The 27,397-nt window shown below is 37.2% G+C and overlaps 2 protein-coding genes across 9 annotated transcripts; both read right to left on the bottom strand.

Annotated features, from left to right (window-relative positions):
* Positions 1 to 1,039: 1,039 nt before the first annotated feature.
* Positions 1,040 to 22,768, bottom strand: pnpla7a (patatin-like phospholipase domain containing 7a). 3 transcript variants are annotated; one of them, XM_014987945.2, is made up of 36 exons: positions 22,544 to 22,766; positions 22,072 to 22,120; positions 21,868 to 21,942; positions 21,540 to 21,627; positions 21,346 to 21,428; positions 20,913 to 21,013; positions 20,688 to 20,828; positions 20,439 to 20,598; positions 20,018 to 20,098; positions 18,748 to 18,876; positions 18,552 to 18,632; positions 17,965 to 18,094; positions 17,802 to 17,873; positions 17,632 to 17,708; positions 17,336 to 17,491; positions 17,133 to 17,210; positions 15,722 to 15,927; positions 15,486 to 15,617; positions 15,204 to 15,327; positions 13,292 to 13,405; positions 13,120 to 13,186; positions 12,824 to 12,973; positions 11,896 to 11,959; positions 11,518 to 11,686; positions 9,900 to 10,082; positions 9,631 to 9,749; positions 9,386 to 9,542; positions 8,124 to 8,240; positions 7,967 to 8,036; positions 7,129 to 7,245; positions 6,862 to 7,010; positions 6,566 to 6,718; positions 6,313 to 6,432; positions 4,526 to 4,610; positions 3,909 to 4,024; positions 1,040 to 3,402 (listed from the first exon to the last, which is right to left on the bottom strand). In XM_014987945.2, exons 2-36 carry the CDS (start codon positions 22,117 to 22,119, stop codon positions 3,292 to 3,294), a joined length of 4,023 nt encoding a protein of 1,340 aa, XP_014843431.2. In that variant the 5' UTR covers position 22,120; positions 22,544 to 22,766; the 3' UTR covers positions 1,040 to 3,291. The 3 variants fall into 3 exon arrangements, with proteins under 3 accessions (XP_014843431.2, XP_087867137.1, XP_014843432.2); XM_088011011.1 differs by lacking the exon at positions 17,802 to 17,873; XM_014987946.2 differs by lacking the exon at positions 3,909 to 4,024 and having other exon boundaries at positions 3,283 to 3,402; positions 22,544 to 22,768.
* A 683-nt stretch (positions 22,769 to 23,451) lies between these two features.
* Positions 23,452 to 26,974, bottom strand: clic3 (CLIC family member 3). 6 transcript variants are annotated; one of them, XM_088011012.1, is made up of 8 exons: positions 26,864 to 26,969; positions 26,593 to 26,691; positions 25,911 to 26,020; positions 24,790 to 24,915; positions 24,591 to 24,697; positions 24,311 to 24,486; positions 24,030 to 24,221; positions 23,452 to 23,918 (listed from the first exon to the last, which is right to left on the bottom strand). In XM_088011012.1, exons 2-7 carry the CDS (start codon positions 26,626 to 26,628, stop codon positions 24,057 to 24,059), a joined length of 720 nt encoding a protein of 239 aa, XP_087867138.1. In that variant the 5' UTR covers positions 26,629 to 26,691; positions 26,864 to 26,969; the 3' UTR covers positions 23,452 to 23,918; positions 24,030 to 24,056. The 6 variants fall into 6 exon arrangements, with proteins under 6 accessions (XP_087867138.1, XP_087867139.1, XP_087867141.1 ...); XM_088011013.1 differs by adding an exon at positions 26,169 to 26,218 and having other exon boundaries at positions 23,452 to 24,221; positions 26,864 to 26,905; XM_088011015.1 differs by adding an exon at positions 26,175 to 26,218 and having other exon boundaries at positions 23,452 to 24,221; positions 26,864 to 26,905.
* Positions 26,975 to 27,397: the final 423 nt, after the last annotated feature.

Raw genomic sequence — 27,397 nt, 5'->3', positions numbered from 1 at the left:
TTGGAAACGTATGGGAGAAGGAATTATTAGTAAAAATGTATGGATTTACATATTAATCTTTTTATTCTATTGTGCAAATCTTGCCATATCTTTAAAACAAATCATTGGGATAACATTTCAGTCCATAATGTTTCATATGTCTAGACCCCTCAGATCTTCTGGTTCTGGTCTGCTCTGCATCGCCAGAACCAGAACCAAACGAGGAGAAGCAGCTTTCAGTTTCTATGCAACACAGATTTGGAACAAACTTCCAGAAAACTGTAAAACTGCTGAAACACTGGGTGCCTTTAAATCTCAACTTAAAACCCACCTGTTTAGAGTTGCTTATGGCTAAAATGCGGGTTTTGATGTCCTCAATGTTTTTAATGTTTTTATCTTTACTTTTCATGTAGTTATTAACTTCTTTTTATTTCTCTTTCACACTGTCTATGTAAAGCCCCCTCGGACAATGTCCCAGTCTATATCTAGGGGTGTGAGAATCCTTGTTAAATTACGTTTAACTAAAGTCCTACAGGGTTTAGAGTCCCATTTGGCGGCGTTTCAACTAAAAACCTAGAGGTTGGAGTCCTTGTCAAACAGTGTTTTTGACTAAAGTCCCAGAGGGTTAGAGCCCCAGTTAAACGACATTTAACTGAAGACCTAAAAGGGGTCCGGGTTTTAATGTTTTTATCTTTTTTAATCTTTTTCAAAATGTCTCTCTTTCTCACTGTTTATTCAATGTCACATGCTGTTTTTATTTTAATTATGTGAAACACTTTGAAATGCCTTGCTGCTGAAATGTGCTATACAAATAAAATTTGACTAATTGATTGATTGATTGATATGTAAAGCCTAATCACTGTAGAAAACCTTTGGACTTAAAAGTATGAAATCAAACTAAGAACTAGACTCCAATAGATATTCATCATTTTAGCCAACAACCAAAACCCTTCTTTTATTTTTTAAAGGGTTAACACAATTTTATACTACAGATAATTAAACTGCTTAGGCATAATTCTATCATATTAAACTTAAAAAAGGAAGAAAAAAGCGTCAAAGAGAAAAGGAAAAACAGGTTTATTAGCAACATCTGATCAAACAAAACAAATATATAGACAATATGCTGTAGGCATGTTAGTAAACATTCTCACACAATATCATTATTAACATGAGCGTAAAACAAGTGCACGATAAGTAATTTCCCCTCATATAGGTCATCAAAGGAGGTTTATATTAACTTCATGGCAGGGCTCCATACATTACTCCAGCAGCTGATTCACTACAGTGACCCATTTAATAAAGAAGTGAAACATCGATCCTCAAGTCATTATGCAAGGCTTCAAAGGAAAAAAAAAAGTGCAAACCTCATCATCAACATCATCATCTGATTGGTAAACAGCAACAGTTTTTTTTCTTTCTTTCCAGTGTTCACATATTCACAACACATCCATAGTGTTTATAACAGGTTTTCTCCCACTGTCCACACGCATAAGGCCGCAGGCACGTGTAGCACCAGTAGTATCACACCTATAAAGAGTGTGTTTCAGGGTGGTGTGCAGTTTCAGGGGGTGAAATAAATCATGATACTTGGAATGAACATCCTTTTGAGTTTGATATTACCTTAGTGTTGGAATACTGTAGTTATTGGTTCATACAAGGGCCATTGCCTTTGTATTTATACAAGTATTTAAACATATCCAATATATTGTAAGGAAGGTGCCTAACAAGATGAGCTTCAAAGTCACATTGTCTGCTGCTAAGTCTGTGTCTGATAGATTCAAGCCAGAACACAAACAGGGGGGAGGCTGTCTGAGCAGCCAACAGGGAAACTCGTGCTTTGAAGTGGACCGCCATCATTAATTCCCCCTGCATGTCCCCGGCACGTCGGGAATAACAAAACTGTGCCGATAGCCGTCACTGGACAGTCTGCTGCTTTGTTTTGTGCTGCATTTCTAAGCAATTTGTGATTCATATATATTATGTTAAGGCAGCGGTTTCTGTGTATTTTATTTCCATAATAACATTTTTGCAACACCAGCCTGTGTCCTTACATCTGGAGTTGCATGTTGGCAACAATTTTCAAAACTTTTTTTTAAATTTATTTACAGGATAAACAGCTTTTCTGACTGAATTTTTGGTCATGTGCTGAAGTTGGCATACATCTGTGTAAATGCATCAGTTTAGACAAAACACAACAAAATTCCTGAACAGTTTGTGCTCTGATTTTTTTAAGGAGACCCAATCAATGCTTCCATGTATAAATCATTGTTATCTATATTAAGTCATATAAAGCAATAACTTATTTTAAGCAGTGGTTATTTTCTTCTTTCGAACAGCAGCCACTTTGCCTCAAGAAGAAACTATTTTAGACTTCTATCAAATCCTTATCTTTATGCCAGTTTCAGTGTTAAGCATGAAAATAGGAAAGACCATTATAGATAACTTAAACAGTGAAATAACATAAATATAAATAGCTGACCTAACCTAACCCTAACGTAGCCTGAACTTCTGAGTTTCAGAATCTAAACGCACACAACATTACTTGGTCAACTCAAATTATATCCAGCAGTCAAACAGCTTGGTGCAATTTGGTTCTTGTTTGAAAATATATGCCATCATAACCTGTGCCTATCAAACTGCAGTTGAATAAAACTAAAAACTTGTAGAGCTCCATCGATTTGGTTACATTAAGTACTGTATTTTTTTTTTTTTTTTTTTTTTTTTATGTTTTAAACGCCGTAAAAAACAAACAAACAAAAGAAAAACAAACATAAAACCACTGCCCCATCATTGCCTGGGTGGGTTAAATGTTTTGAGACACTCTTTCTGGCCTGGAAATCCAAATATTTTCAGGTAGAATTAAGTAAAAATTGTCTTCCTTACGTTTCCTTAATGCCTCAGTTCGTCTTGATTTAAAATGTGTGTTTTAGGTTCATATTTCTGTGTATGACCACAAAGGGGGGTACTTTCTTTAAATAATCATTGTAAACAGCAGTAATGTACAGAAAAAAACCCCATCAACAATATGACAGTGACTTCCTGACTACTTTAAACCTAAAAACTAAATCAATAGAGTCAATCATGACAGAATCGACCTTTTTTTCCCTAACATTGTCTCAGTGATGAGTATTTCACAGAAATACGTGTTTCTTCACTTGTCCTTTCATCTTCCACTGAACAGCTGTGATTCACATAAAGCTTTAAGAAGTTCACATCAACTATATCTCAATATGAGAGATCAGCCAAAGAAAGACGATTAGTTGTGATGAAATTGTGACGACCTGTTTGGGTATTGCTCAGACGGTTGTCTTCTTAATGGCTCGGTTGAAACGGATTTGTAGGCGTCTTCAGCTGCTCTTGTGGACTGAAGGAGACGTTTGCAGGCTCCCCACTGGGGAATCCTCTCTCCTCCTGTTCCTCATCCTGAAAGTTGAGAGATGAGATAAAAGGACAGTTAAAAATGGTCCAGAAAATAAAAAGACTATATCTCCACCTGTGCTGTTCATTTCAATAAGCCATTTTCTTCATCTTTATGTGGACTAAAACTATTATTAAAATAGTTCAACTTTAATTGGCAACTAATCATAGGAGAGTGGAACTTTTAGCTGCTTCCATTCACTACTGATAAGTTTCACTCAACAACTGTACTGCTTCATAATGTAACGTTTTCTGGTGACACCTAACAATGCCGGTCAGAACAGGAGTATCCATAATGTCTTATTACATGATGAGAGCATGTAAAAAAAATTTTTAAAAATCTAATTATGTTGTACAAACATGATTAAAACATGCCGTCTTCAGCAGGAAAAATGAGTACACGGGGTAATAAAAAGTGAAATTATAATTTTAAAGGAAAGTTTAAACGTGTGAAGCATGTTTAAAAAGTACTGTGATTAAAGAAAGGGACTGTCCAGACTAGAAGTCCGCACCGTGTCAGCCGTCTCCTCCCCTTCAGTGTGCTCCCCGCAGTGACCATACAGCTCTATATCAGAAAGGGCACTCTCCAATGCTTCCTCGTCATAGTCAGTCTGATAGTCTGACTCTTCTGAGGAGGGGAGACAGAGTGAAAGGAAGCAGGTAGTGGGTGAAAAAGAAAAGATTGTGTGAACTGAGGACAAGATGCATGCGACCGATTTAAAATGTTTAAAACCATGTGAATTCAAATAGTGACAAAAGACACAATGAGGATTAAGAGAAGAATTTACCACCTCCCTGTAGATAATTTTGTTTGGATTTTTTTTTATAGAAATGCCTAATTTAAAGAGTCAAAACACATTTTTCTTTTCTTCAGTGCGTCTACTTTCTCATTAAGATATAACAACAAAAATCCTTTCTGTGTCCACACCCAGTTCTAATGGATACAACTGTTAATTTGGTCTTTTCAGCAAAACATGTCAGCTGATGGATAAAAAAAACAACCAACACAAAAACAGAAGAAGTGTAGAGATGTAAAAGATCCATCTACCAGACAGAATGTCAACACATTTTTAGAAGAACCATGATGTGTTGCTGAAAGTGGCAGTGCTGAATTATGTGTCAGTTTTACCATCCACCACCGCAGGCTTGACAGGCTCGATGCGAGACACGATTTCTGCAAGGTCAGTGAAGGAAGCATTGGGACATGTCACCACCTGAAAGACACACAAATTCAACTCATAAATAGCAGAAATTGTTTTTTTGTTTTTTTTTGACCAGACATTTTAAGCCTCAAAAACTCTCATCTAGCAATCAGCCATTTTTTGGCAAGTCTAATGTGACATGCATGGGATAAATTTGACCGACAACCTGATGACAACGCATCTCCGTTTTGTTTTGCGCTCGGAGTCCTCACTTGTCACTCAAAGCTTTCCTGACCAAAATAATGCACGACTTCAAGTAATAACTCAATCCAAAGGAGTTCAAGTAGGAAATACCTAACGGACACAAATGCATATGCTGGAAAGAACAGAAGTATGGATCAGGACTGGAAGATAAAACAAGTCAGCTCTGTTCATAGATAAAATGAACAGAAATTCTCAGCTATGACTTTAGTGACTGGGGAACAGAGATGCTCATTTAAGATAACATGCATGGATCACTGCATCTGTTGTTAACAAGAACTGTAATCCCTCATCTTTGTACTCCATCTGCAGGCTCCATCTGTCTGTGCAGCATGAAAGTGGTACATAAATCCAATGGAGTCTGCAAAAAGATCTTGCAATCATGTCACGGTGAAGAGAGGAAAAAATATTAATGCAGTTTGAATATTTTTGCTAGATTTGGCTTTTCCCATGTTTTCTTGTTTTTTTAAGAGTCACCATTCTGTTAGTTAAACATCTAATTTTGAATACATTAATAAATAAATCTCTGACATATTCTTTGTCTCATTCTTTCAGCATTTAGCCAATTCTAACTGACCTAAAACAAGAGAAGTTTGGTCTGATTTCATTTCAGACACTGGGGGGCAAAAAAAAAAAAGCATGTCTATTTTCATGTGTCTATTTTCATAGACACATACAGTAAACCAGAAGTTTACTGTATGTGTCTATGAAAGACATAAATGTGCAAAATAGTTTAAAAACTTTTGTTGTTGCCACCAAATTCTTACCAACAATATGGTGAGAAATTTCTTAAATGCATAACCCATATTTGTTTAGCTTCCTTAAAAGTTGCATAAAAGACAGAACTAAAAGTTATACTAGTCGTAAACATTTAACCTTCAAAATAGGAACCCAGTTTTTTTTTTTGTTTTAAATCAAATCTTCATATTTTGTTTCTATAGCTAAATAATTTGTGTCTTGAATTTTTTTTAAGTAACATGATTTTTAAAGGGGAAGGCATGCATTATTTCTCTTGAGACACATCCTACAAGACGATCTGAAAATAGCAAGACATCATTAAATGTTTGTGTGGGAAGGCTGTTGTTTTAAAGAATAAAAATGGGAGTTGGTCAAAAGACAGCATCACTGTTCAAATCTGAAACCCTAACAATAGCTTCAATCTTGCTTCCATTTTTAAATAAGGTGCATAAGTTTTCTGCCGTTTTGTTGCTGCTGAGTATTTTGCATGTCAATTCTGCTCTCGTTTTATTGTGCACATTACTGCAGCACTTTGGAGTTAATTTGTCACCGTCTTATTTTGCTTTGTAAGGATGCAGCCTTTTCTAAATATTGATAGGAATCAGATCCAGAGGATTTTTGTTTTTACTTCAAGAGTGGAACTTAAAACAGAAACTGGTTTTCATTAATGATTTTTTTGTCTGAATCTAACAAATTTCACATTATTTAATTGTGATTATCCATATTTGATGAAACAAAGTGTGTGTTCCCTACAGACATCATGTCCCATTCTTACATTGCTCATGGTTTGGGTGTTGCGGGTCTCCTCTTGGTGCCGGTCTTTCATCATCTTCTCCACGACGCCACTCCGCCTCCACACATCAAACACGGTCTTGCCATGCTGGTAGCCCACTTCCTACAACACACAAATATTCACTGATCTGAAAGAATATATCATAAGAACCCACCAGGCATTCTTAGGATTGGAAAGAAACCATAACCATTAGAGTGTTAGATTGAACAAAAAGCCAAGTGCGTCTCAAACTTACAGCTATCTCATCGAACTTGCCAAACTCCAGAGTTCGATATCTGTCAATTGGCGGCCTGATGTACTCGCAATAGTCGCTGCTTTTAACGGACTCCAGGTGCCTCACGCAGCATACGTAAGCCAGCCGGGTCTGAATCTCTGCCATGTTCAACACCTGTTGAAATCAACGTAAAGCTCAAAAAAAAAAAAAAAAAACACCTCCATAAATATCTTCATTGTTATTCATAGATTTGGTTTATTTCTTGGAAACCTCCTCCCACCGTTTGTTGGGTTTTTATTCGTTAATCAATTCATCACCTTCACTTTCTCTGCCAGGGGGTTCAGGCGTTTCCATAGCACCCACCAGCCTGAGAGCGAATCGCCGTAATTAGTGAGGTTGGTTTCATCCCGGCTGCCCACGTCAATAGCTATCACCACCTTGGCCCCCATGGAGCGCGCCACATCAGCTGGGAAAATCGAAGGTAGCCCAAAGAAGAAGAAGAAGAAAAAAAAAAGAAACACATATTGAGGTACAGAAAGAACATCTGTAATATGTTGATAACTGAGAGGGTGAGCTTAACAAACCAGGCAGGTTGTTGATGTAACCCCCATCCATCAGCAGGTGTCCGTCTTTGGGGTCACAGAGAGGAGGCAGATATCCTGAGAGAGACATGCTGGCTCGAACGTACCGCCACAGAGAACCTAAAACAGCAAACAGGACATTTTATTAAACTGTATTTTTAGAAATTACATACAGGGACAACTACATTTATTGACTGGTAAACGTGTGCAAAAAGCCTCAATATTAAGGAATCACTGAAATAATGTGTATTTGAGTAGATTTATTCAAGCAAAAACGTATTTCAAGAAAATTATTTTCTTTTTTCTTAAAGCCACAATTATTGGCAAAAACTCTTATAAAATAAATAAAAAACTATACTAAGAATACACAAACTAAATCAGAGCATCTTGGAAATTATAATTAGTAAACCAGACAAATGTTGGTTGACCTTAAATCAAGAAAAGCTAAAACTAAGCAACTACTGGCCTACACTTCCTCAAATCTACAATTAAATAAATAAAATTTTGATAAAACAAATAAAACTATGACAAATAAAGCTAGACAGTGCACAGATCATTGCATAGAAATAACTTTATTTAAGGCTTTTGTTCATATATTTCATAAGGATCTTGATAATTGTGCTGGCCACAAACTGTTTAAAGCAAAAGCCACTAAACTCGAGTTTGATATAATGTTTATAAGTAAATAGAGATTAAACCACCTTTATTTGCAGGCATTGCTAAATGAAGAAACATTTCCTAGAATTTTGATTTGGGTAAATCTCCAAAGACAACCTAAAAATGAATTAATAAAAGAGAAGTGAAAAGGAGAGAGAATCAAACACACAAATGCAATACTTACCATCAGTGTGTACTCTCATGGCTGAAGCACTAATGTCAGTAGTAATATTAAAATATGGGATCCAAAGGTCCTGCATTTAAAAAAATAAAATAAAATAAAATAATTAGAACAATAAAAAACAACATATAAAATATATACTTCCTTTTTTGTAGCTCACCTCAATCTGTTTGCTTTGAAACACTTTACTGATGCTGGAGTTGAAGCCAGCACCAGTAAACATGGAGGACATGGGATATGTGAAATCCCAAACCTTTTTAAATGTTGAGGTCATTTCCTTTTGGAAAAGAGCAAAAGACATATTTTCATTAAGTAATGACAGTATTTGTCTTGCCACACGCAAATATTTTCCTTTTTTAAACGACTATTTTACAAAGCATCTTTTCGTAAATTTTATTTGTAACACCCAAGATTGCCACTGCTCTTTAGCAAAACACAAATCTTGATGAAATGAAACCACATTAAAAAAAAAAGGTCAGGAAGAAGAACTGTATTTAAAATGCTGCCAGCAGTTTGCTGTCTCTAGGAATAGATGAAATGTTTAAAAAAAAAAAAAATCTTAAAGAGAGAGGGATTTTCAGTTCACTTTACTCAGCTTCTTGTATGTCAGTTAATCTAGAACAACCCGAGTTGACGAAATTATCCTCAGTTCAAAGATATTAGTTATCTGAACAAAAAGTTTAACCACTATTAGTCACACCTGCAGCGAAGATCATTTTAAAATGTCTAAGAGCATTGAACAACATCTTACTGCAGCAGCTGCTAATCACAAAGGTTCCTGAAACACTTAAAGGATTGAGGTTTTTGATGTGCTGGCAAAAAATAAGAAAAAAAAGCTCTTGTTACAAAATAGTTTAAATATGTACATGTTTCTTTAAGGCACTGAAATAATCGCTTGACTGCTGTGCATCAGCTGCCTCGTTTAAAAATAGTAATATGCTATAAACAGTGAGCAGGATGTTGGTAACCAAGTCGATATTTAATGCACAAACAGATGTAGCAGATGTTGGATACATCTCTTCTACATGTTTATTTGCACCTGACGTCCAATTTGAATATAAAGACATGGAAAAAAGTTTAATGGAACCCCAGATGTATCAAAAGCTCGTCATGTAAATCAATGTGCAAAGTAATAAGAACAAAGGTAAAAATAACTGGACCAGAAGGGAGTCTAAGCTGATTTTTTTTTTCCATATATTCAAATTAAATCTTTACCAGAGGTGCCAATAAATGTGGCAAGCAGTTTAGCAGTGAAAAAATATTTTATCAAATTGCAAAAAACAGACAGACAGACAGACAGACAGACAGACATGTTCTCTTTCCACATTGACAGTCAAATTGTCTAAAGGCCAGACAACACTGCGACAGTGTTGGATTTTATTGTGTGACTGATGAAGCATGGCTCATGTAGACCGGTCTCACCATTGCCCATTCTCTGGCTCTAATCCTCATGCGGCTGAGGCTGCGGTCCTCAGCATACAAAGCCCCCATCAGCGCTCCAATCGAAGTCCCACCGATCAGGTCCACCGGGATGCCGGCCTCGCACAGCGCTCTCATGATCCCCACCTGGGAGCAACCCCTGATTAGGAGACGAAGAAGATGAAACGGGACACCGACTGTAAAAAGACTGCATTTGTGTAAAAAGACTGGTTGAGGAACTAGTTTACCTGGCCCCTCCCCCGCCGAGGACGAGAGCGATGGCGTTGCCCGTGAGAACCCGAGCCAGACGGGAGAAGTCAGAGTGGCGGTCTGCAGGCTTCTCAAACACACGCTGGTACAGCTCCAACTGCAAAAAAAAAAAAAAAAAAAAGCAAAGAAAGGGAAGTTAAGAGGAATGAGTGAATAAATGACGACGATGATGTAGACTGAGAACGCTGAAGCGCAGCTGGGCCAAACTGGACCACGTAAGGTGCTTCGATAGATGAAATATTCCAACCAGCTTGGGGAGGCTCCTCTTAGAGAAGACCCTTCTGGGACAGGAGAGATGGAGGTGCCTGGAGATCCAGCTTCGCATGTTCAGCCAGTTCACAGTTCCTTGGGGAGGAGGGCCATCTTCTCGGTGCAACAACACCAGCTGCTTCTGGGCCCGCACTGCACTTCCTTCTAACATGCGCTCCAGCTGAGGGAGGGGAGAGAGAGAGAGCCATCGAGCACAGATGTTTCAGAACATTTTACATTTGACACTTTTTCCTGTGTGATGTCGGCACAGATAGACGAGCGCTTGGTGATAAAAAAAGTTTGGAAAACTTAACAGAAGTAAACAGGCAGACATGGCATTTCTGCTGGTAAATTGTCATGAATAAAGGATGAATCTTTAGATACTGAAGTTTCTTACATCAGCCCAAAGCCACACGTCATGACTGACTTTTCTAAATAACACTTAATGCCACTGCAAATTTAAAAAGCATGCTGCCCTCCATGTGTTTTTCCCTTTATCTAATCAACTCCTTAATGAACATTTTGATTAAAGAAAACAAGATAATGGCCCGATCAGATTATTAGCAAATTACCCCCTTCTGCTTCTGCTGAAGATAGTGTTAAGATCAGGGTGTGATTTTTTTTTTTTTTTGTAGAGAAGGTGTTTGCCCCACAGATAAAAACCAAGTAAAAGATACGACTCATTCTGAATTTGGGTAAATATTGATCCGTCTTTCGATTTCTGCTTCCATTTCCTGGTCAGCAGGGGCACATTCCTCTTTCCACTCCCCTCTAGAGGAGATTACCTCTCTTTCGTCACTTTAAAACATGCACTCTCTTTCACAGCATCCGTCCAGTCTTTGCTCATTTCTCAAACATATCTAAGGGTTAAACACAAGTCACCCTGACCCGATTCAGCCATTACAATGGTTAAACAATAAGGCCACAACCTGATTCGACTGAGTAATGATCAGAAGTGGCCTTCATATTACATTAGAGGTGATTGTTATGTTCAGATTTTTTTTTTATCTAAAATGCAGAAAATTTTAAAAGATGAACTATGAGGATCCTAAGCAAAACTGAGGGGGAGAAACTGTCCTTCTACAGATGTGTTACTAAAACTTTAAAATATCCACTCGCAGATTAAAAAACATAAAAACAAATGCAGAGTCAAGCTGCTGCCAAAAATCTAGAAGAAGTGCACTGAGCACTTCTAGAAATAAAAGACTTCGTATAACCAACCTTTGCACTCAAACAACTTTGATTCTTTAGCGCACTGCTTGCAAAAACAAAGTTAGATGATAGAAACAATTCTGAGATGATCAGATCATGTTGACAAAATTAGCTACAATTTGAACACAATGTTCTCCATCAGTGCAGATCAGACAACTTTAACTTATGAATGGTAAGTAGTTGATTCTGAAAGGTTCAGTTGGGACTGGATAACTAGTAAAGTAGACGATAAAATGATTTCACTCTCATTACAAATTACTATTTTGAAGTTGCTCTTGTAGGAAAAACAATTACAAAACAGCTACTGATAAAAAAAAACAACACAGCTATTAAAAACACTTTTTTGCATGCATCAGTATGACCTCCATCTTCTCTCAGTTTGCAGCTAAGTCTTTCCATCTCACCTCCCCAACAGCAGGGTCTTGCTCCCCAAGTCCCACAATAATGATGCAGTCAGCCTGACGGATGCACCGCTGAGTCCACGGGGTCAACGTGTAGTCGGTCTGATACAGAACTATGCGATGTATGTCTTCTTGTTGGCCCAGCCAGCTGGAAAGACGATATTCATGGACACTATGGACAAAGAGAGTCCATAAATAAAGAATAGTGTAGATCCATTTTTTGCATCAATAAAACAAGTTTAAACATAAATGAAAGAGCAACAGCGGTACCAAAGGAAATACTTCCCATATATCTAATGCATGTTCAGGGAAAGCCTAAGGCCTAAAGCCTAATTATCAAATGTAAATATGAAACTCTTTTTAGTTTTGACATCAACATACCTATCCAGTGCTGCAGCTCCCAGCCTCTGCTTGATAATGTCACTTGTAAGCAGAAGAGTTGGTCCTGCGCGAGATCAAATTACATTTATCAAATCAACGTCTTCTCAAGGCAACTTCTACAGTAGTCTACAGCCCCCTGTTAAAACTAAAACTTTTCCATGACCTCGTTCGTGTTTCTTTGGGAGAAGAGCATCAGCATGCTACATCTCATTGTGGCAATATTCAGCCCCAGTATCTTACAAAGGTTCTTCAGGTTAATCAGGTGAATTTAAAACGACTGAATTATTTAAACTATTAGCTTAAGAATTTGCACAGTTATGTTACAAGTTAATCGCAGCTTTAATTCTTCTTGGATTTTCCCTAAATAATAAGCTAAGCAGTTTACAATTTTTAGATCAACTGTACACGTGTGCCTATTTAAATTTTATTCTTTAAAGACTCAAAAGCTGATTGTATTAAAATGAAAACTTTAAAAGGGTAAATCTTCTCGCTTGCTTTGTCGCATACAAAGCAATGGAGTCACCAAAGCAAATCTGTCCTGACACGCTCAGTCGCAGCTCAAACCAGGATAAGCGGTTAAAAGTCATTAACAGTCCATTGTCAGTAATCCTGACCAATCATGTTTCTATGGCTTTGTTATGTATGCTGGAAATCTCTTTTGAGGAATAGCCACCTGTTTTCTTTGTGCTAACTTTTCACATAACATTTCCGCACCAATTATCACAACAAACACAGTTTTCTGCTTCAAATGAAAGATTTCCTTTCCAAGAACATCGACTTTGTGTCTTTTAGCTTTAACTGTTTTTTTTTTATTGTAATAACTATAGATGACAGGGCTTTAATTTTAATAAATACCTCCGAAGGACTCTTATGCGGAATGACATAAGAGTAAAATGAAAGCATCATGTCGGTGTGACCGTTGTCTTACCTATAGCAATGAGGGCATGCTGCAGCTCCAGGGTGAAGGTAGTCAAAGGCACCTCTTCTGATACAGGCAGGACCGTCACAGTAGAGAGGTTGGAGGCTTGATTCCCTGCATCCCACTTGCTCCCTGGAGTGTGGAGTGCCAAGCTACGAGCTGAACAAATCATTAAATTGTAGACATGTCCCTCAAAAAGATAAAAGCATTGGAAAAAACTCAATATCTAAGCAACTAAACAATCGGCATCACAGTTGGTGTACTGTAACATCATGAGAAAGTAACATTATAAACCAAGCACACACCTGAAAGAGGAACGTTGACCTGCTGAAGAATCTTTTGACCCAACAAATGGATCAACCTTGTGACGACCTATGAGATCAAAATGTTTTATAACCAATTTTGCTTTAAAAGATAAAAAAAAACATCAGGAAAACACTGAACTTGCACATGAAGTACAGTTTAGATCATGAGTACCTGTGGGAACCTCCTCTTGATGGAGTTCAGCGCCCCCTCTGGTAACTTAGCCAGTTCTGAATCTCGAACAGCGTGAACAGTTGTGGCTCGGTTCTGGTGGGTCAAGGCCTCCACCTGTAGAGACACTTGTTGCTTTATACTAAATCCCCACAAAATATTTCACAATTGCTGTTTTACTGTATCTTATCCTTCTCAAAGGCAATTAAGAGTCTGAAATGGTGTAAGTATGATATAGCATAGAGGTACATCACTCTAACCTACTTTTCAAAGTGGAAAACACCAGAGAACCTGTCATTCAACTCAGGCGAAGTACTGTTGATCTTCATGTGAAGGAAATGTTTCTCTCCAAAACTGATCTCTACACAATTTAAAAGTCTAAAAAACAACTTGAACTGAGAAACGAGGTTTGTCTTGGCACCGTGTGCAGTGAGGAATGCAAAACTCACTGTTGGAGAGTAGCAAATGTTTCAGAGTGAGATTATGCAATGCAATTGAAGCTAAATGCTTCAAGGGTTTTCGAGCATCTTTTTACTCATAACTGTGGAGCGTCCTGTGGATCGTACACTTCCTTACTTGTGTATTAGTAGAGAAAAGCTCTCCATTTAGGTCAACCCAGCACTGCTTGCAGCGATCAACATACTTCACTACTTGTTTGGTGCGACAACAACGACCTCAAAGACTTCCATCTTCACAAAAATGTCACCGCTAGTAAAATGTCTTGGTGTGCTTAAGTGTAGGCTCTCAGTTTGCCCAGAGCTTATACCCTCTTATAATCTATAAGAGGCGTGGGCAGGTAGCCTATTTGAGCTAAGGTCTATAACTCACCTAAACAAGTTAGAGGGGTGACAAGGCACTTTATCCTTGCAGTATTTAGACCAAAGCAAACCACAGAAATTTCATTAAGACTGCAGGAAATTATTAACTTATGAAAAAAAAAAAGAAAAGCCTTATTCAGCTCCTTCAAGACATGAATCAGTTATTCTTTACACACCCATTTACTGCTTACGAGTCCTGTAATAGCACAGTGTGAAACAAAGATCACAAGTGAAAAAAGGAGCTGTAAATGAGTTGTCTTCATTTCATTTCATCAAGAAGAGCTGACGTCAATACAGTGAGGCTAAATGTGTCTCCGAGTGCTAGACACCTCCATCGCATCCCTATTTTCACTACCACAACAGCTGCAATGACAGCTTTCCTCCTCCAAGTAGCAGTAACCATAGCATCCATCAGCCCAGGTATTATTAGAAGCATTGTGGCAGAAACCCGTCACCACAGCAAGTGGGAGGCCAGGTGAGGGTAACTAAGAGGTTTAGCTTTAAAAAAGTAGCCCAGGTGTAAAGCTATAAACAGCATAGCCTTTAACAGCAGAGTTTAGCCATAAAGAGCAAAACTTGAATCTGGGGAAAATAAAACTTCAACGTGTAAAAAGTTGCTCAGCTAAAATAAAAAAACTTTGATTACTGATTATTGAAAATGGTATAAATAAATATTTTTGAGGTGCATTTTTAATAAAATGTTTTTTTTTTCTAATTGACAGCAATTTTTTAATTAATTTAATAAACTAAATGTAAATCTTGTTTTAAACAGCTTTTTTCCCCATTGGCAAGCAATACTGAAGTAAACATCAGCGGTACATCTAGTCCAAAGTGAGGCCCTAGGGCCTTTTGTGGTCCTTGGAATAATTTTGTGACCCCCTAATAGTTGTTATGGAGATTTGGCGACCCTAAAATGCTACTCTCTGCTGCAGCTGTCTCACAGTAAACTCAAAAAAACATGCTTTCCTCTTCATCACTGTACATATTGGCTTTTCTTTTTTTTTTTCAAATAAAATTTATAAAAATCACAAAGAAAAATTGTAATTTTTTTTTCTGATTTTCCACATTTAAAAAAAACTTTCTGCCTCATGTCTTACCACTCCAATCAGGTCACCACGTCCATACTCTCCTATCAGCTCCTTTTTGCCGTCGTCCTTCCTGATCACAGAGCGCAGTCGACCACTCAGCACTATAAAGGTGCTATCTGATTTTTCCCCCTGCCTAGGAAAAGTAAATAAAATAGCTTCAATTTAGTTAAACAAATCTTATTTAGTTGAATATGCTCAATTATTAACTTCTTTTTATTGGGATGTTCATCTTTATCCATTCATAAATGTAGACAACGTTTATGAAAATGACAAAGATTTGACGACAAAAACCTGTAAACAGCTCTGCCAGCCTCCACAGCCATCCAATCAAGGGCAAAGTCTATCTGTCTGATAAAAGACGACATCCGCCTGGAGACGGTGTGAGCAACATTCAGGACCACTTTTGGCTCAACACGCATTATCCTAAAGAATTAAAGAAACACAGGTATGGAGAAATCAAAAGTTAAAGTGGATTTTAGCACAAAATGAGAACACGTTAGAATGATCGCAAACAGGACGTGACTGACTCGTAGAAGTGGGTTTTGGAAATGGAGAGGAAGCTGCAGTCTCGCTGGGCTCGAACCGTAAATATGAGAGGCTCTCCGGTCAACACAGCGAGCTGACCCACAAGCTCCCCAGGATGCGTCACAAACAGACGAGTTTCTTCTTCACGATCAATCATCCTCTGATAAACATGGAGGAGGCCGGAGATCACAAACTGGATGCTCACTTCCTAGAAAACAAGCAGGGACGAGTCAACTGAGGGAAAATTAAAAAGCTAGAGGGTTTGATGATGGATGTTTATTGGACAGCAAAAAAAATCTGCCTGATGTTTAAGTGTCAACTGTATGTTGCATTTCTGCATTTTGATCAGAAGATCTAATAATCTCCTGAAAGTATCACAAGGCTGATTGGCAGCACAAGTAATAAATATGTAAATACAAATATGTAACTTAAGATCTAGAAAAATCCCTTGCAAAAATTGATATGTTACATTAATTTAACACAAAAAAGAAAAGCAAAATGACTTTGAACCAAATCTTATACTCTTGGAAAGCTTGTTTATTCACTTTAAATGGTGCCACATCTTTAAAAAAAAAAAAAAAAAGATAAATAAAAAAGGGGTGAAGGGGTTTGCTTGAGCAGCAAAGTTGAACATGTGGGCTGTGCCAATAAACAAATAAATACCTGCCAAATTCTTTCTATCTCTGCCAAACTACTTCTTCTGATATCAACTTGTATTTGGTGGAGTTTATTAGGTTGAATGGTTGGAGTACGGACAAACATTTGAACGTTTTTTTTAAATTCAACAAACAGTTCAATTAATAACGTGCAGGGGGAATCGTACACAACCACAGCAGCCTGGCATTTCCTCCTCATCCTGGTCACCAGTCTGATCACACAAAACGCCCAATGAAAATCAGAAACAAAATAAGTCATTTGGTACAGAGAGGATTTTCATGGATGTAATCCACAAGCTTCAACTGTGCTGCTCAACTTGCAAACATCTCATTTCTCTTAAAAACATTTGCTTTCAGTGGCTTCTTACACAGTACGAGTTGTTTTGTAGTTTCTGTCGTACTGTACTTATAGTATGTTTTATTTTGATTTTATTATCGTTTTTATTTGGTTTGTTTTGATGCGGCATAGCACTTTGGTTAAAATAAAGACTTTTTTTTAAACATGCTTTATAAATAAAATGGATTTGGATTTAAATCATCCAATGGGATTCTATTTCAAATGCAGCATCATTTAGAGAAAATTTGTGTTTTCAAAAGTTAGGATGTCTTGTCAAATAAGCATTGTTAGACATTTTTATTACCTCCTGTGATAAGTACATAATAGCTAACAATACCAAACAACTCAGCTAATGGATTGTGAAAAGAAATTGACAACAGTCATAAAAATTTGTATAAAAAGGGAAAGGTTTTCTCTAACCTGGTCTCCTTGACGAGCTACAACAGAACCAGCCTTCACATGGTGAAGGGTCACCCTGCCATCAAGTAAACTGGGGTCCTATAAGAAAAAAAAAGAAATTAAATTAAAACCTTCATTACAACAGTATAATAAAAAAAAGAATCTTTCACCATCTTGGAATGAGATTCTCATTTATTGAGATGCATTTGTATTGATACAGTTACCTGCAGCTGGATGACTCCCAGGAAGTCTTTCTTAGCAGCCTGGAGGACAGTGCTGCTTTTACCAACGTTACTGGCGTCAGACTGCCCTCCGCTGTCAGTGTAGTGGAACACCTCAGACGGTGTTTGCTGCATCGTCACATTCTTCTTTAGAGCAGACTACAAAGCCGGACACAAGGAAGTCATTTAAAATCAGACAGTAACCGCTGTAGCGTTGTGAGGTACAGCAGCTTTCTGGTTAATTTCTCAGAGAAACATTAGAGCAAACATAAATGAGAAGTTAAACCGTAAAGTCTTACTTTCTGAGTGAGAGGACTGGATGGAGTCTCCTCTATTGTGACACGAGCTCGTTCACAAGCCATGTTAAGGTCATTTCCTGTTGTGCAACGTACCAAGGAAGAAATTTTACAATCATAATTCCTCTTAAAAAAATATGTGAAGGACAGAAAAAATAAATAAAGTGACCCACCTCCACAATCAGTGGGAGCAGAGACAGACCGCGACCTCCTGCTGCTGTTTAGAGGACTATCCTTAACACCATCTTTTAAAATGGAAAACAGTACAAGAAGCAGCTCAAACATGAGAAATTAAAAGCTTCATTTGAAATGTGTGCATGTGTAAGATCGTTATACCTGGTTCTGAAGTGGTCTCATTGGTCACAGCTGGAAACTCATCCTGGAAATGGTGACGACGAGCCGTCTTTACAGAATTTACCTCAGACATCACACTGTTTATATTGGACAACGGCACAGCCTGACTCTCCTGCCAAAGAAAACATAAGAGAAATAAATTCAGGTCTTTAATCTTTAGAAGCACAGACAACTGTAAGCTCCAAGAGCAGGATCCATTCACAAATGAGTACACCTCTTTAAAAAAAATATACTGATTTTGAAGAAAATGATTTGTGCATACTACTGAAATTATCAGATGGTACTAAAGTCAGTAACCACCTTAGGTCAGTGATCCCCATTTTTTGTGAAACGTTTGCATTCATTTCTATTCACATTTCCCTGACCAGGAGGAATGACAAAGTTGTGAAGCTGTGCTTAATGATCTGTAAAAGTAGCTTCCCCGTGTGTGATCTAGTGTGCAAATGCTTTTCTAATGTTTGTTATGTGTAATTTGATCAAACGCCAAGCTTAGGTATTCAGCATGAGCCTCTCTGCGTGACTCTGTGTAAACACACAAATATGCGTGCACCAATTAATTTCCCTCCTACCGGATTGAAGAGCTCGGTTGTTAGGCCCAGATAGTTATGCAACGCCAGAAAGGTCACCCTCTGAAGTCGCACCATGATTATCTGCAAATCCAACAAAGTCAAGAATAATTAAACAGAGCAAGATATGTTCGTCACAAGTTTGTGATTACTTCTAATTTATGGAAATTATTGTTATTTATTGTTAGACTTTCCATACCTGGATGACGCGAACAAGTGTCTCGGGGTATTTCCTGAAAACTGACTCAAAGGCTGAAGCAGATAAGCGTAAGATGGTGGAGCGAGTTGCAGCTCGTGCTGATACAGTCTTATATGGAGCTGGATAACCCTGGAAATAAGAGAGAAGACAAATTCAACTACAATAAAAACTCTGAAAATAGAAGAGGATAACCAACAGCTGCTATTTTTCTGTTATTGTATACATTTAACATTACTATACAGTCTATTCCATCTCTGGATGTATCTGAATTTTACCCTGCAGGTCTAATAAAAGCTTATTCTGTTGTAATCCACACATCAATGTTAAACTTCAACTACATTTCAAAAACTGGGTAACTACATGAGAATTGAAATAACTTCTCCTGTAATTATATCTATGCACAGAGCCATGCAAATATATTAATTCCCCTCAAACGTCTCTTAAATTCACAACCACAAACTTCACTGCATTTTAGTTTTATTGCTGTTTTTTGTGTTTGACCATTATATAATATACACCTGTGAATTGAAAAAAAAAAAAAGAATAAATGATAGAAAACTCTTAAGATCAAAGGTTGACCTGCCAGTAGAACACAGGCCACGAAAAGCTGGATAACTTCATGAAGGATATATATATATATATATATATATATATATATATATATATATATATATATATATATATATATATATATATATATATATATATATATATATATATATATATATACATATACATATATATATATATATATGTATGTATATATATATACACATACAGTGACTGTATTTAAACAGAATATACATAAAAATATATGAATGTCTCTCTATGTTTAACAGTCATTATATAGTTTAATTATAAAACTGTGTACTCTTATTTTTTATAGCCTGATTCTCTCACTTTAATATCCGTTATATGTGTTTTATAGTCTCAAATTGCTGTTTTTAAAATAGATAATCTGGATAGCACAATCTCCACTCTGAAAGGGATAATCTTTATATATATATATATATATATATATATATATATATATATATATATATATATATATATAGAAAGAGAGAGAGTTATAATCAAGCGTTTCATGAAATTACGAGGTGTTAAGTAAACATGTTATTTATGATAATAATATGGAAATAAAACTATCCAACTAGATACTTACATTTATTAGTTTTCTCAAAGGAAAACTAATAAATGAACAGTCAGATGAACGCACCAATGAGGACAGAAGCCAGCCAAACGTAAAATGAGAGAATAAATAAGAGCTCACAGTGATGATGTCCAGAATGCTGAGCAGGCTGTGGACACTGTCTCCAGGGTGAACATCCTTCACCACTGGCTCCGTGCCATCCTTTAAAAGTAAAAGCATCCATAAAGCTGAGTATTTGTTCAATGTCTGCTTGAATATGCCATCAAAAAAATTAAGTAATAAAAAAAACTACATTTCAAAATATCTTATAATCCATATAGATAGATGTTACTTTAGTGCCCTCTGCTGTTCATATTTATTAAATGCCATTTTTAAAATCAACGTTTAAACACAACATTGCAATCTAACAGTTGTTTGTAGAGTGATACATGTTGTACATAAGAAAACAAATGACTGGATTACTGAAACCCAACTTGAAATCACTTTATCTATAAATATATATTTTTTAAAAGAGCTATTGTTGTTGTTGTTGGCGACATACATTTTCTTGAACACAGAGCTCAAGTCGACCATCCTGGACCACATATATACTGTCATCGTCATCTCCTGGTCTGAAAAGCACTTCCCCTTCTTGAAGCTCAACAAACACCATGTGGCGACACAACTCCAGGAACAGAGGCTTCTCAAAGTGACCCAGGACTCTACAAGAAGTGTGACAAAACAAGCATTATTACACCGTCTTAATAGGGAGACGACATTTTATAAGGAAAGATGTTGCAAAACTGTTTACCTAACATTTTTTAGCATATAGAGAACCTCTGAAGGAAGATTTGAACTCTGCACATCAAACTCTGTTAGATCTGCCTCCAGTAAAGATGGAGGAGGTTCCTTATGCTGCAGAGTGGGTGGGTCTTTACGGATCCTCAAGATTCTGTTAGAACAGAGAAACTGATTTAAGAGCAAGACCTAAAAATAATTGTTTTCACCGTGAATAACATGTAAAAATGTTGCAAACCTGCGAGCTATGGTCAGAACTTTGGTTCTTTTGCGTATGCGCTGCGGTTGCTTTGACACTGAGGATAAGGAGGGGGGAGGAGTAGAGGATAGCGTTTGAACCTTGAGCAGAGACGACAGAGAGAACACAATCAAGTTTGTTGTTCTTTGAGGCGTACACCAAATTACTGAAAAGCTTAAAAAATGAATTGTCTAAATATAGAGATCAAAGTTTGGTTTCCTTTTGGCTTACATTACTTCACCATTTCTACAGTGACCCACTCGCTGTATCACACAAACACCAGGTTTATAGTGACATATACAGTAATTTATTAAAGGGGGAAAAAATGTGAAAAGTAACCCAAGACTTAAGTAAATTAGAGAACCATAATCTAGCAAAATGTAATTATTTGTTTTCAGACATGCCAACAAAAATGTAAATAGAAAAAAAAAACCTTTCGCATTATCTTTCTTCCATAGAAAAGCACTTTATCTCGTTTTCGGAAACGATACTGGGGCACACCAGGCTGCTGCTCACCTTTGTCAGAGAATCAAAATGTAAAATGCAGATACAATTACATTACAGTTCCTTTAGAGGGGAATATAAAATTAAATATTTATTTGAACAATATGTAATTGGAAGACTCACGAGCAAGCTTGATTTTTCTGTAATAGAAGAGCACCACAATCCCAATCAGTACGACAGCGACCACTGCTCCGATCAGTACACCTGTTAGCTGGATGTACACAAGAAATAATGTGATGAATAATCCGAGCTAACAATAAGATTTTAAATCAGTAAGGTTAAATTAAACACTGGTTGATTCTTTACCAGTATAAACATCAACATCACAGAAAATCAAGCTATAAGTTAATATTTTTATGCACAATGGTTCTGACATGCACAGAACAAGGGAAATAAGAAGCAAACTGCTAATAAAAAGTGTTGTCAGTTTTTATTATTCAGTAATTCTTACCATCGTGGTTTGCATCCTCTCTTCCACAAACTGTTGAACTCGTGCCTTCAGAGCACTCCTGCTGCCCGTCAGCATCTAGACATATTTGATATTAGCACTAGTTTGCCTATCCGATTAATAAAAAAAAAATACACATTGACTAAAGAATTCAAATGAATGTCTCTTCTGTCATAAGTATCAAAAGAAGTTGTGCTGCATGCATACCGAACTGGACCATTGGCACAGCTCCCTCTCATCTGCAGCACAGTCCATCCTGTGTAACAAGAATCCCAGTAAACGATTAGCCTCACACTTAAATAAAACGTGACCTACAAAAAGAAAAGATATCAGCGTTTTAAAAAGAGAAGTCCCATTTTGTGAAGGTTTCTCTTTCTTCTGGAGAAATGGAAAGAAATAATTGAAAAGAGGAACCTGGATTTGAATGTTAGCCTCAGTCGGTAACCCCCTCCAGCTTCATGAAATAAGTATATGCTCGTGTAATTAGGCAAACAAAGCAATTGACAGCTGATGATTTTCCGACGTGGTTAGAAAGAAAAATACTATTAGCTTGGGTTATCATTAGCTAGCAGCTGACTGAACAGGGTTTACCGTCTTGCTAGTGAAACAACATAGCCAAATTCAACAGCTAATTCAACTATTCAAGTAATCCGAGAAAAACGGGAGTAACAATGCTTACTTTTATGGGATTTTCGAAGTGCTCCTTCCTATTATTTACATCGCTGAACAGACAAATTTGTTAGCAACGCGCTAACAAAGTTTTCTTTATGCTGTCAGCTGCTTTGGCCCGCCCCTCTCTGCTGTTGCCTTGGTTTCGCTTGAGGCAGGTATCCAATCAGAACGAAGCATGTTTCACTATCGTTAAAATGGAAAGTTTCATTCTAATTTTACAAGTTAGGCGCCTGAACTGAGCAAGGTGAAGTCTGCTTTTATTTTCACTCTTATCCTAACCAGAGCTAAATACTCTGGCTCCTGCCTGAACACTTCTACTACTGACTTTCAGGATGTTGAGAAATATTTAATCCGTCGGAATAAAACAGTATTGCAGTTTTACCCCGTTGCAAACAGACCTCAAACAAACTTTTTTGTTTTATTAAGATATTTATGTATAATACTTTGCAAATATATCTATATTCCTTGAAATGCTTCCCATTTTCTTAGTTTACAACCATGAACTTTAATGTAGTTTTTTATTACCTTTATTTTTTTTAGATCTAATATGACATTTCAACACAAAACGGTGCAAAAATTTGAAATGGAAAAATAATGTTAAAAACATCTGAAAGGTCTGATGTTCAAGTCACAGGCTCAGTTAAATAATAAAGCACAAGAAATGACTGTGAACAACAATTCAAGTCTTGGTACAGATTTTCCATTAGATTTTAGAAACATGATTTGCTATCAATTGCATGGCATGATCATTTATGGTAAAGTTATGTTCCAATATATCATGTAATAATCAAATTAAGCTTGAATGCTATGAAATACTGAACTGCTAATGCAAACATTAGACATGCACACATTTGCATCATTTTTTGTGAGTTTGAAGATCACAAAATTCAACAAATGAATCCATCAACACCATGATTTCTGTATATAATGTAGCCTTTAATATTGAACAAAATAAGATATTTTTTATGTTACCACACTTCATTCAATTACAGATTATGTCATAAGTAAACATAGCTTAGAGACTTTACTGAAATACAGAACTGACTCATTCCTTTTTTTATTTGTGACTATTTAACTGAATGCAAAATACTGATTTCTGAAACACAGCAACAATATACCTGTAAACCATCAGGCTTTGGCAAGATGCACAAAGCAGACCTGCACCTTATAAAGACTGAAGAAGACCAAATAGCACAGCATTTTTAGTATGTACAAAATCTTTGATATTTGCAGTAACCTGTTAAATATGCAAATGTAAACCTTATGTTGCAAGGTTTATGTGCAAATGCATTTCTGTTTCTTCTGAAACAGTTTTGCTTCTTCTTTACTCTCAGTGGAGGCCATCTTACAGAATCATGTTGGTACCAGTTGGAAGAGAGATCCTATTAAAGCACAAGTACAACTTAGCAACGTAGTTACATACAAATAAACCTGTCAACACAAAGGATAAATGAGTTTCAATTAAAGCAGATAAATACTAAAAACAAAAAAACCCTGATAGTTTGTCATTCCCTCTTGGTCTATTTGGTCAGGTACTTGGCCACAGATTTGTAGGCAGTGAGGATCTCTGAGTCATTTGGGCAGGTGTAGCGAAACTGTTCTTGTTTGTAGGCATTATCCAGGTAACGTGTCAGTCCTTTCAGCTCCCTGGGGATGTCAAAGTTACGGTACTCCTTACACACCACCTATTGGGAGAACCATGAGATTTGCTGTGGTGATTTATTTTTTATTTTTATTTTTTTTTATAAGCAATGCTCTTGTGAGTTCCTTTTACCTTTATGATGTTGAGTTTGGGAAGCAAGTTGCAGTCTGCCAAGGTGAAGGAGTCACCATCGAGGTAGAGGCGTGTAGACTCTGCGATACTTGGGTTCTGATCCAGTTCGTGAGGGAGTGGAGTGTCAAGGTACATGCTCAGCTTAACCAGAGTTGACAGAAACTGTTTCTCAAGCACTGGAAGACAAGAAACAAACCTTTGTAAAGTTTTCTGAAAGCTTTGCAACAAGGAGGCCATTTTGTTCAGAATGTAAGTTAGAACATCCGGGAATTTTTCTTACTGATATTTAGCCCAGGATTGGGATTTTTAATGTATGCTGAAAATTTTCTGAAGATGTCCTGTCCAGTGGTGTTGGACTCTTTGTATCGGCAGCCGAGTTTTGGGTAGCTGTGATTTTTACAAAGTATGGTTACAAATTTTGATAGTTACTTAATGTCATTAAAAAAATAAAAAGATCTATTATAGATCGCTTTACTTACTTCGGTGGGGCAAGTTTCTCCTCCAGGAACTCCTCAATCTTGTTAGTGTCTGTTTTGACTTCCTCATTGTAGATGAGGAAAGGAGGCTGAGATCCCGGAGCCAAATTTTTCAGCACATCAGGTGCCCTGCAACAGGACAGCAACCAGAAAGGAATTAGCAGTAGAAATATACCTAAATTTACTTAAGAAAATTCCCTGAACAAAACTTGCATTTCATTGCATAAAAACTGAAAAGTCCAAAATCAAAAGATGCAATGATAGCAGCATCAATAACTGGTGTTAGGTACCAGAACTCTGAACTGTGTTTGACATCAGATAATTGCATTCAAGTCAAGAAGTCAGAATTTCAACATGGCAAAGATAATCTATTGTCTAACTCACCTTAACACAGCTTTATTTTCGCATAGATGGGCAATTGTACAAAGTGTCTACCTTTATCAGAAGTGTCAGACTGAAGTCATGTGAGGGTCAGGATCCCACAACCCGCTCCAATGCGCCTTAATAAAATGGCTAAATTGCCTCTCGATCAAACAGTTGGGTTCTACAGAATCTATCTAATGACCTAATGATTAGAACGAGGTGTGTTTCAGCAGAGACACACCTAAAAGCCTTGGGATCATGCCCTTGAGGACTATAGCTTTACAACTTTGGCCTAAATTGTTCCAAGATTGCAAAGTTTAATCAACAGATGTCTGATACACATGTTTTTAAGAAAAAGCTTGTGAGAACGGTCTGTTTTTGCGACTTTTCTGTCCTTTGTAGCAGCTAGCTTTGCTTCTTGCTTATACTATCTTACACCTAAAGAGGATGGGCTCCCCTTGTACACAGGCTATTAGACCTCAACGCAGCCATCTGGAGTTCGATTCTGAACCATGGTACCTTTCCTTCATGTCTTCCCCACTTCTCTCTGCCTATTTCCTATCTAAATACCTCAAGTAATGGCCACTAGTGCCATGACAAATCTTCAAAAAGAGAAATATTTCCCTAAAATGCACCACAAAGACATATTATATATTAGCAGTGTTTTCAATGACATTCCCTGGGAGATAATAATTGTGTGATGTCAGACAGGTGGCGACTCCGGCACACCCCAAGCAAAGAATGAGCTCATCTGATCTTACCTCCTCATGTCAACAGTGGTCAGGGTGAAATTGATCCCCTTCAGCCAAAGGATCATGAAGAGCCTCTGACAGAAAGGGCAGTTTCCAACACTTTCAGCATCATCGCTGGCCTGCATACAGACAGGGAAACCATAACCAGATCTCATGGATATGTGAAAGGTGTACTCTAAAAATGACAGGATGACTGATATTTTTTAGCATAATGCAACATGGATACCAAAGCCAGCTCTGTAATGTGTCTGAATAAATTATAGATACCCGTACAGGCATCCTCATCAGTCCTGATCTCCTCTGACAGATAGAGACAGCTATGAAAGCAAATTTGAAATGGAGAATTAGGGCTTCTGATACCCTTCATTAAAAAGTTGGTTGTTTGAATTAAACTTGTTATCTCTGTTGTAGCATACAGTGACATATCTGGATCCAATCAATTAACTAACCACCTCGAAATGGGTAAAAATATAACAGAGAACCTCTCTGAGATCTTGGCTTCAATGACAAAGTCGACTTTCATGACTAAAAATGATTGACTTGGCGTAAGACCTGCTGGCTTGTTAAGTCGACAAAAAGTTTGCCGCTTCTTAAAGGGGAAAAAAAACAACTTTCAGGGCAACATTCTACAGACTCAGTTATAGTATGTCAACCTTATATGTTAGTTAAAAAGTAGGTCTCTTGATCTTACCTTCACGAAGAGCTCAATCTTTGGAGTCTCAGCCATTTTTCTTTCTCTTTGTCTGATAGCGTCCACCTATTCCTGTTGCTTTCTCACGATGGCTTGTTTCTGTTCACGCAAAGATAAGTCAAAACTGATTGTAAAGATGCAGTAATCCTTCGGCTGACACATGCGCGCTCATGTACTTTCATGGTTCTTGAAAAACTGGTAGTAAGGTGAGTACAGGCAAGTTGTTCCTACACAGCCTGTAAAAGGTACAAAAACATTACTTTAAACTTACTTTACCGGTATTATGTGATGCCTCTTCACCTCCTCCTTCCAGTGTTCACTGCACCTGTTGCTGTTGTTATTATTTTTGTTCTTCTCTAGTCACACCCCTCAAACTTTAAGTCAGGCTACGCCCCCCCCACTGGCTTTACCAGTTGGACCAGCATATCTGGATCTGTTGAAGCTGCCTTGCAGCACACACTCTGGGAAAAATCAGAGTGTGCTCATGCTAGCACAGTCTTGAAACATTGTTTCCTGATTCTTCTTAGTGTATTTAGTCCCAACATGATTGCCAACCAGAAGACCTAAAAGATTTGCTAAGTTGCATTGTACCACTGGATGTTAATGAACTTTAAATTTAGAACTCTTTTAGGTAGTCTGAGGGGTCCAGAGGTAATAGTTATACAGATTTTGAGGCTAGTATGTGCATGGACACTGAAGTAGCTTCCTAAAGTTAATTTTTTATTTATACCCGTTGAGCTTTTTTAAATTTAGCTAAGTTACAAGCAAGTTAAAACGCCAAGGATATTTCTGATACTCCAAAATA

This window comes from Poecilia mexicana, unplaced genomic scaffold, assembly GCF_051168715.1.
Source record: "Poecilia mexicana isolate PSO_F unplaced genomic scaffold, ASM5116871v1 scaffold_12, whole genome shotgun sequence".
Classification (NCBI taxonomy): domain Eukaryota; kingdom Metazoa; phylum Chordata; class Actinopteri; order Cyprinodontiformes; family Poeciliidae; genus Poecilia; species Poecilia mexicana.
The sequence above is the reverse complement of the archived record's forward strand: the minus strand, read 5'-3'. Positions and strand labels throughout refer to the sequence as shown.